Source organism: Drosophila tropicalis, unplaced genomic scaffold (genome assembly GCF_018151085.1).
Source record: "Drosophila tropicalis isolate 14030-0801.00 unplaced genomic scaffold, ASM1815108v1 contig_806, whole genome shotgun sequence".
Taxonomy (NCBI): Eukaryota; Metazoa; Arthropoda; class Insecta; order Diptera; family Drosophilidae; genus Drosophila; species Drosophila tropicalis.
In genome coordinates this window covers 244,509-255,438 of record NW_027173296.1, presented here as the reverse complement: position 1 = coordinate 255,438, position 10,930 = coordinate 244,509, and the positions used below count along the sequence as shown (strand labels likewise).

The 10,930-nt window shown below is 37.9% G+C and overlaps 1 protein-coding gene across 1 annotated transcript in view; it reads right to left on the bottom strand.

Annotated features, from left to right (window-relative positions):
• Positions 1-3,294: 3,294 nt before the first annotated feature.
• Positions 3,295-10,930, bottom strand: part of CYLD (ubiquitin carboxyl-terminal hydrolase CYLD) — a 189,756-nt gene continuing 182,120 nt past the window's right edge. Inside the window, exon 6 of the mRNA XM_068294068.1 lies at positions 3,295-3,607. Coding sequence (XP_068150169.1) covers positions 3,414-3,607 — 194 coding nt within the window. The 3' untranslated portion in view covers positions 3,295-3,413. The remainder of the gene's footprint in view (positions 3,608-10,930) is intronic.

Sequence of the window (10,930 nt, the reverse complement as noted above, 5' to 3'; positions counted from 1 at the left end):
AAAAGAATAAAAGTTGATATAAGAATTACAAAGTAACTTTTTAATGATGCGGAAATTGGCAGTTTGGGTTTGATTTTATTTATGTTTTCCATATTGAAAGGGCTTACAAGACGTTGACGGCAGGTAAACACTTTTGCAGACGATGCAGTAGTTGCTGTCAACGAGCTGTCCGGTGATAATAAAAAATGGCTTCCCTACTTCTATGTTTTTGGAATGCTAACGGCATCGCCAAGCACATATTAATATTGATGGAGAAGTGCTAGTGCTTACGGTAGCATTTAGTGGTTTCGGCGTCACCACCGAAAAGTACGCTTTGTTGCGTTGGACCAAGAGACGACGCACAGTTGGGCCTCTGCCCGTTGCAAAAATCAAATTTTTTTAATCGCGTTTTGCAAAAATTTATATGCAATCAATAGGGATTACTTCAAAGATTATGAATCCAAAAAAATTTTTGAAATCGGTTAAGATGCATGGGTGCCAGAACCGCCCACAGTTGGCACATTTTTAGTAGAAGGGAATAAATAAATGATAACTTTTACAAAAAGTCGCAACTTTAAAAATGAATATTGGGCTATTTTAAAAATCGATCTTGGATTTTATTTTATGTAAGAGTATGTTCTTTATTAACAGTATGTTTTATAAATTTTAAGAATTAGTTATATAGTTAATAACAGAGAAGCGTTTAAAAAATACACTAAATATTGGTGTTTTTTCAACTTTGGTGGAATACAACTAACAAGTATAAACTGGTGTTAATACCGGACGACATACACTAGGTAGGTTAAATATTTACCTATTGATTGCACATCAGAACTACTACGAACATGGAATTTCTTCCATGCATTGCAAAAGCAAGTGGATGGAATTTACATTGAAGATTGCATAGCCACTTTCCCGATTAGGATAAACAAAAACGGATAAAACAAATTGTAAGGCTGTACATAGAAGGTAATATGTATATAGGTAATTGCACAAGCTGAATGCTTTCGGAAGCTAGGATTAAAAGTTAAATGATACAAAAACGACAAAAAGATTTCTAGAAAATGATAAAATGACATTTTTTATGACAGTTGTTGGTGTGAAATCATTAAAAGGTTAGATGCTAACCTATTTACATGTTTTAATTGCAAAGAATTAATAAATGTTGATACAATTTTTTTTTTTTTGTGCATCGCTGAAACTTGTGAAAGTATAATGAAAGGATTTGCAAAGTAGCAGCTTTAGTTTACATATGTTGAGTTTATTAGATATTGATGTAAATATTAATGATTATATTTATGAAACTCAGTCATCAATAGCAAATATTCAAAACTGACCCAAAAAAATCCCAAAAAATGTTTTTTAAACTTTTTAAAATTATGTTTGAACATCTAATCAAAACATAAAAAACGTTATATTGTCGTTTAAAACAATTACAAATTTAAATTGAAAAAACGGTTGTATTTAAATTTTAGAGGAAAAACGTGCTTGGAAATATTTTCTGACTTTCACCTTGAATATTTCAGCACCACGGACACTCAGCACTCTTGGCAAATATTGATTTTGAAGCTTGAGGAATTCTTTATCACGCGTTTTTTAAATCGATTTATCCGTTTAGAAGCTACTATTTTTGCAATGTAAAATGCCAAAAGGGCCCACTCTGCGACGCTCACGTTGTTGTTGTACAATTTCTTCATGAAGCTGTTGCTGGTGGGGATCGAGAGAGCTTGGGCCCGAATTGGTCGACATGGCTTTTTCAAAATTACGCAGTTTGTTTTTGCAACTTACTATTTATTGCTGTAAGATCAAACTACTACCAATATGATTGTAAAAAGGCGTCTCTGAGGCGACGACGAGCCCTGCACAATTTTTGGCAAAAACGGTCAATTTTACACTAAAATTCGCGGAGTGCATTAAAAAACAAGTCTACACGCGGCGGCAATTAAGTACGATAAGAATCAACATGCTGGCAGCCTCTTAGGAACCACTTATTGCACCACGTCCGACCACGAAAGGATTCGGAAAATAGCAACTATGGTCCCAAAATGTTGGATTTAATATCTTATAAATTCTAAAATTGGTATTTCGAAAAAATCAGACATTAATAGCAAATTAACCTAACAAAAATTTCAAAAATTTATATATTGAATATTTTGTAATTATGTTAGAAAATCGATTTAAAACCCATTAAAAATTCTATCGGTTTAGAAGCTTTGTTTTTTACAATGTTAAGTGCCAAAAACTAGGCAGCTTATAATGATTGAAATATCAGTCTGTTTTTTTAACTATAAAATTATTACGTCTTCCCTTTAACACTTATATAGATCCACTACTTCTCCCTGTCAGCATTGCTTCATGAAAGACCCAAATGACTACCCTTTTGCATCATGGCTTCCGCAAAGTGTTAAACGGATGTCATTTATCCTGACTTTAGTAAGACTTTCGATGCGATTGACCATTCTCTTCTTTCTACGAAACTTAAGATTGAGCCGAAACTACGGGCTTGGTTAAAGTCCGATGTTATTGACGGAACCAAAAAGGTGTTTTTTGTTCCTCATTATCAAAAACTGTTAGTCATTTGGGCGCACAGTTGTTTACTCTGTTTATAAATGATTTACCCTTGGCCTTGGTTCACTTGTGCAGATTATGATTATTTGAAATTTTAGAAACCGCAATATTTTGACTGTACTTTAATCTTATTTATTTCTACCAGCCAACCAATAGTATTTTAATTGGACTACGAAAAATCCGTATAAACGTGTTTCATTTGGCGGTGGCGGCGTTACAGTGCTGCTGTGTTTGTAAAAGTGAGCGAAATAATAAGTCTTGTTTTCGCTAAAGAACGGCCTACAAACATAGGTTGAAATCATGAGGCGAATGCTATTTTATCGCATGTTCATATGACAGCTGTATAATATAGTTATCCGTTATTGATTAAGTTTGCCACAATGATTAATAGGCATATTCAATTCACAAATATTATTTTGAATGTAACGAAGTTATGGTCAAAAATTACTGCTTTCGACCAATAGTTCTTATGGCAATACCATCTAGAATTGTAAGAATCATGTCTTCAACGCTAAAACTAGCTGAATTCCAACTATAAGATTTTCGAAGCCTGCAATTCCGAACCCACCTTTTTATGCAATCCCTTAAGCGCCTTGAAAAATTAGTGTAAAAGCTTTATAAGTTCATGACCTAGTTTTTAATATACGATATATTGAACGATATAGAAAAGCGTTATTTGTATTGACCAAAACCCCCTTAGCTTATAAAGAACATCATGAAAAATATATTTAAACAGTGTAGCCAAAATTGAATCGTCATTTTTGATTTTATTGGTCTTACATATGGTCGGTTAATAATAAAAAAATAATAAAGTTAATATTAAAATGTTGTAATTAACTTTATTTTACTCTCTAAAATATATAACGTTAGTTATACATCATAACGTCAGTACTCTGATACATACACATGTACGCATCGCAAAAAAGACGCTTGGCGTGCTCGGGTAAGGCCTTTACGTTCTTTGAAGTTTCATTAATAGATCGCGAACCTTCGTCGGAAAGCCATAAAGGCAATTCGTTAACAGCTATAATTTCAGGTATGTTATATCCATTCTTTCCACCTAAAATAAAAAAGTTTTAGTTTTCGCTTAATAAAAAAAGCTTTTAAAGATGAAGACGGTTAATGCCGTTTTAATTATAATTTAAGACTTAAATTTATATATTTGTCAATTTACAAAAAAAAATAGATTATATTTCTTAACAATCTTTTTTCTTAATAAGTGTCATTAAGTCCAAGCATCTTAAAGCTGTTCAAACACAGAAACCATGCAAATACAAAACCATACCATACAAACCCTTTCGAGTTTTGTTTTATTTTTTTCTTTCCGTATAGCTGTAAACGAGAAAAAAAATTTTGAATATGTTTGCGAGAAAACAGCCTTTAAGCTATGGATGTAACAATCCGGCGCAAATATCATTCTTTTTTATCGTTTGTTTATATAAAACTGAAAATAGTGGAATTCGCGTGAAAAGTAACGAAGTTATTGATAAAAGTCACTGTTTTTGTACGATCGTTGCTTCGAAAGCTATATGATATAGTCACCCGATCTGAATCAAGTTTAGCGCAGTCATTAATAGCTGGTTTAACTAAGGAATATACATTTTTATACCCTTGCAAAATTTGATCAAGATCGGTGGAAAACAGTGACTAAAAGTTGCAAGGGTATACAAACTTAGCCCCGGCCCTCTGATTTTTTTCTTTTGGTTAAATACTCGCGATAATTATTGGCAGGACCGAGAGGCTCCAATGCATAGACACCATTAAATTTTAAGGGGGCTTTTAAACGCTTGCACCCATCCTGATTATTTTACGGCTGCACTGCACAAAACCACGTGTTCTTTTTCGGAATGAGTCCGGTCAAAAATGGACAGAAAGGCGCAGGTTAAAACTTTCTTCGCTCAACGATCCGTTATTTCATTGGGACTGAGTCCTCTTTCCTCAGTTGAAAAATCGGACTTGGCGGTCTACCACTCAGGGGTAATCTGATACGTACTTGTGGTGCCAGTCCCTAGTGGGAACAGGTTAATAAGCTACACGTCAAACAATTATATATATATTTACCCTATGGAGAGCGACACCACAGCCACAAAAATTTTGGAATAAATTTATTCCGATTGGAGCGGCGATAGACAAAACGCCACAAAAAAACGATGTTATTGGACGCGGAATTAATTTCTGCGACAAATCACAGGAGCTCCGCGGATATTCTCTCCAATGCACTACCAGAAACTACAACAGAACCAAGTTGGGTGTTTTGTTGGGCAATCCTATGAAGGATGCAATTGAAAGGGTTATATTTTTTTCTTGCACGATACACGCGGTGGGTGCAGCAAAGATCGCCGTGAAGTTGGCAGCGAGGAGTGTAGCACCTCCGTCTCCTTTGGGAGTTGAGTTAAAAAAGAACGAGGCCACGCGTATTTTAATCTTTTAATTTTCCTTTCGCCAAAATTCTTTAATCTAGGGCTGAGCTTTAAGCCGATATCTCACCGATCGATACGTGAGGACTTACGTGAATACGTAAGGTCATAAATTATCGATAACACTATGTACTGATTCGGGTATTAAAAACAAGCTAAATGCGTTGTTTCCACGATTAACCATTTTCGGTTGAGTTTTCAAATTTTGAACGACAAGCGCATTTTACACACCTCCCCGACAACTCTGGCGGACTCTGGCTTTTATAAACGTTGGAGCTAACTTGGCTGAGAAACCCTTTGCATAATTACTCAACTGAAAATTACGTCGGTAAACTTCTTGACCTGGTTGAAATGACACGTCTCGACTTCTCAAATTATATGTTTTTTCGTTGCGTTCATGCTGTTTTGCTACAGCCTTGATCGCCGTCTGACAAATTATTTCCAGAGAATCAGTACGGTCAAACTGAATAGATCTATCCTCTAATAGGTTTAAACTTCTTAACAGGGGGTAAGTTGCACCGTTCGTTATCATTTGTTGGTCAAAACATACACGGTACGGACTATTATTGATGGCCGAGTGCCAACTGGATCTTAGCGCACATGCCACTGAACTAAGGTTTTCATCCCAATTAGTCTGATCTTTGTTCACATAAGATTTTATTGCAGCTAACACCGATCTATTTACCCATTCCGACGCGTTTGCCTGCGTGGCATACGCGCGGTTAAGGAATGTCGAACTTTATACTTCTCCAGCAGTGCTTTGAACTGATGGGATTTGAACTGAGATCCGTTGTCTGATACAACTACTTCCGGAATGCCAAAAAAAAGGAACAATTCTGTTTCCAGATAGGTAATAACAGCATCTGCAGTAAATTTTCGAACAGCTTTTAAAAAAGGAAATTTAGTGAAGTGATCGAGAACTACGAAGATCCCTATGTTTCCGAGTTTGCTTCTGGGATATGGGCCTAAAAAGTCTATGTATAATTTTTGAAAAACCCTATATGTTTGCTCTGATTTGGCCATTGGGGGACGCAAATAGGTGTTCGAATGCTTAGTAGTCTTACAAACAGAACAGTTCGCAATAAATTCCTTTACATCACCTATTAGGTTGGGCCAATAAAAATAGCGTCTGATCCGCTCCAGTGTTTTATTTATTCCACTGTGCGACGCTAAGTGGTCTTCGTGATTTTGTTGTATCACATCCAGAACTAACGATTTTGGCATCCAAAGCTTCCAGCACAGGTCATCCGCTACACGATCACCGGATGCGTGTTCTGTTCGCCTATAAATGTATTTGTCTATAACCTTGACATCGGGTAGCTGGGATTGCTTTAATTGAATCTTAGCTTTTAAATCATTATATTCGTCAGCGTCGAAGGCGTCTGACGACAGATCGAAACCATTTGCTAAGGTCATAGCAGATATATCATCAGTATGTACTCGGGATAAAGCGTCAGGAACTATATTTCGTGAGCCTTTCCTATGCATTATTTTAAATGAGAATCCTTGCAGTTTAAGTGCCCATCGCGCCAATCTAGAACTTAAGTCAACTTGCGTCATTAACCATTTTAGGGACGCGTGATCTGTAATAACAGAGAATTCTTGACCCTCAATATAAGCTCGAAATTTTTTTACACATAGGACAGCCGCAAGGCATTCTTTTCCGTTACGGAATAAGCCCTTTGACACTGATTTAGTTTTCGTGACATGAAGGCGATTGGCACTTCATTTTCTTCGTTATCGATTTGCATAAGTACACCTCCCACACCTGTATGGCTAGCATCACAGTGTATAGAAAAAGGAGCGTTAAAATTAGGGCTATGTAGTACAGAGGCGGTACACAGAGAATATTTTAACCGATCAAATGAATTTTGTGCTTCTTCAGACCAAATGAATTTTCGTTTGCGCTTTAACGTGTCGGAAATGGGTGCGGCAATACCAGCATAATTTTTTATAAACTTATGATACCATCCCGTGAGACCTAAAAACCTCCATACTTGCTTTACAGACTTGGGCACTGGAAATTCTTGGATCGCTGACACCTTATCAGGGTCCGTTCGAATGGTTCCATTACCAATAACATGGCCAAGATATTTGACATCTTTGAGACAAAAACTGCTTTTTCTCACATTAATTGTAAGTCCCGCTAGGATTAAACTATTAGCTAACTCGGATAATACTGAAATATGTCAAAGGACTCCGAAACTACTAAAAGGTCATCTAAGTATATAAAAATTTCAGTTCGCAAACTTGGTGGTATCACTCGATCCATAAGCTTGAACATTGTTTGAGGGGTGTTTGACAAACCGAAGGGCATTACAGTAAACTAATAGAGAGGTCTTCCTGGTTAGCGATATTTGCCAATAAGCATCCTTTAGATCAATACTTGAAATAAATTCTGCTTTCGGTAACCGACTAAGAATTCCGTCAATTAAAGGCATAGGATAAGCATTTTTAATCGTGACTTCATTAAGTTTTCGACTGCCAATGCATAATCGAAATTTTCCTGGTTTGCGCACCAATACAACAGGTGATGACCAGGGGCTATTTGATTCTTCTATTACCCCAAGGGCAAGCATACGATCTATCTCTTGGTACATTAATTTTTCTATGGCCGGAGATACAGCATACTGCTTGATCGCTTTTGCATCACCTACATCAATTTCATGTGACAGCCAGCTGGTTTTTCCTAATCCTTTGGTTTTAAGTAAGTGTTTTTTCTGGGATTCGGATAATGACACATTTAATTCGCTATGGAGATTAATACAAGCTACTGTTGGTTCTTTTCCTTTATGCGCCAAAAAGGTGGGTAACAAATTAAAATTTCCACCCACACAACTAATTGACGCTTCAGTGTCCATGAGACCCTTTAATTCTCTTCCAAAGAGGTTCACATCTGCGTACGGCCGCCAATCAAGGGAATCATCTATTATTGAATCCAAAACCGCATCTTTTTAGTATTTGCACATAGTGGAGATTTAAACTTACGTAGGTGCATAGGAATAGTTGGGAGTTGTATCAAAGTTGGTAGTGAGGAATCCATCGAGGATTCCCCTAAAGGGTGTTCACCGGGTTCAGTTTGAGTGCACTTTTCGACAGTGCACGGCGAACTCCGTTTTTTGAATTATTACATCGATTACAAGTAGGTTTGTAGGCATCAGGTTGACCGCAGCCATAGCAAAATATCTTTCGCTCTGCATCGCAATCCTGATATCTATGTCCATTTTCTTTTCAATTCCAACAAATTAAGTTAATAGCAGCTATTTCCACCTCGGGATCTATATCCGGGTCGGTTTCTAATTTTACATTGGTAGCCGAAAATTCTAATTCATGATTGGGCATGGTTGTCGTCACCGACTTATTTACCGATTGCATAAATCGTTCACGTGTGCACACAACGTGGCGCAAATGCGAAGCCGACATTATTGGTACGTACAAAATCTCATGTTGAATTTCTTGTAGTAAATTTGCCTTCAGCACATCTAACAATGCAGACTCTGTCAATGGGACGGCTAATCTATCTCCCAGTGTTACGATAGCGTCGTACAAACTATCAAAGGATTCATTTGGACGTTGTTTTCGCTGAAACATGGCCGTACGAATTTCTAGATCGGTTCTTTCGTCTTGAAATTGTGCTCTTAGTGCCACCCGAAGCTGTGACCAGGTCACTAGTGGAACGCTTCGGTGAAACCTCCAGAACCAGTCGCTAGCAGCTCCTTCAAATAAGTTGCTCGCGTAGCGAGATACAAGTTCTAAATCATTATTGAGTGTTTGTTTTGTGAGGGCCTCGACTCTATATATAAAGTCATCTACCGCTATGGACGAATGTCCTGAAAATCGAATTTTCCAATTCGTAATTATTTGACTAACCCGATCAGCACGCAATTCGGAACTTGGCGATGCTCCACCATTCATCATAGACGTACTTGGATACGTAGTCTGATTGGGTCGTTGACTTTGACTTTCCCGTGGAGGGATTTGAAATAACTCTTCAAATGTCTGTCTTTGTCCCGAGGGATGGATGCTCGAGATGCTACGTTTCCTGAAAGTAGTGGGCCGTTAGACGCCGCTCGTTGTAAGATTATCTCTAAAGACTGAGTCATTTGGGCTACAGCCTGAGACATGGTCTGCGACAAGGTTTGGGAGACCTGAGTCATTGATTGAGCTACTACCTGATTCATTTGGGTAAGGCCTTCGGAAAGGGCTCGGGCTATTACTTGATCTATGCTTGCTTGTGATGACGGCAAGTCGAATGCCTCTGTCGTGTTGGCCTGTGGTTCCATTTCTGGGCTAGCCTCAGTGCTCCTGCTACGGTACGTGATGATCTTAAGATCATGTCTCCGCCGCCTGCTAACAGTAACTCGTCCGCCAAACAGAAGAACGACAAACTGGACACACTGATTTAGCTCCTTCGCGAAGCGAAAAGCAACTAATGTGAAATGAATGATTGCAAGGGTGGTTATCCACTCTGCGTTGAAGTCCAACTCCCGCACACAAATGCCACAGCTTCTACTAATTTCTTCAGATCTGTCCAAACTATCGGAACTATCGAATACGGACATAACTTACTATAACTTCGATTGAAATATTCTTATTATTATTGTACATCTAAATATATATAACACTTTTCTATATCAAACTGGGTATAAAGCAATATTATGGTAAATCAGAAAAATTCATCTAAAACCGGGAAACCATACAACCATGTCTGCAAACGTTAAAGGTCAGCCTAAATGTACAATAGATACTACAAAATAGATAGTTGACAAATATTTGTCTCGCATTGCGCTGCTTGACCAGTATTGCGGCTAAGTGGTAGCTTAATGCCACATTACTTGACACCAGCTGTCCTGGCTTGCAGTCCAATGCTGATGTCACAGGAATTCTAAAATTTATTCCGGGCAGTCGGTAGTATTTATCCACCAGAGCTGAATCCAGGAGTCCGATCCGACGGTAGCACTTGGCCACTAATTCGGCGTCCAGGGACGAACAATATATTACGGCTTTTTTTTTTCAAACGGGGATTGCTAAGTCAATGACCAGCGTTTCTTAGTCAGTGCGGGTATTTAAGTGAGGTACTTAACTTAAATAATTCCAATCACTACTAACACTGCTCACTACTATGATTACATAAAATTCACAGGAGAAATGGGATACTAGTCGATAGCATAAATCCAGCGGTTCTGATAACACGACTAGTGCAAGCAAATTACCATCTGGTTGGGGCAGCCGAATCGGGCCCTACGTTGGGCGCCAAAAATTTTATCTTATCTGTAGCATGTAACGTTGAATCTCACAAGGAGTGTTGAGCAGATGTTCGTTCATAGTGCTGGCCGAGTACGCGATAGGTTCGGCTAGGGTCAGGTTGGCTGGGAGTGGGTTACACGATAGAGATTAGCCAGAACTATAGTTACTCAAATTCGATACAGACGTAAAATTTTAAATTCGCGTACTTAAGGACACTAAGGGATAACGGTACAGGTTTAGATGCGAAAGAAAGAAAGCCTGAGGAGACCAGAAACAAGAACACGTTAAACTATGTAGTATCAGGAGGCACACATGTTGGTTTATGTCATGATATCCTATAGGCCTATCATGTGAACGCCCACCCTACCATGATCCTCGGGCCAATTCTGAATTGAGGATCCCTCCAACATGTCTTACGGCCTCTTTTTATCTCTCAGGCGGTTGCATGGTTCCCCAAAATTTAACGATTATAGGGAGTTCATTTCAAAGAACAATAGTTTTATTAATTTCTAAACTTATGAACAAGGCAGGATTCATTTCCTAATTTAATTCGTTCTTAATATCTCTTTCGGAAACAAACGAACTTAATATTATTCAGAATAGGAGAGAAAATTATAAAAATAACAACTATACGGTTAAATTTCCTAATAAATTCAAGTATTGGCAATGGCACCAACGTCCAACATATTCAAAGGCTTCAAAAACGAATAACCCGAATC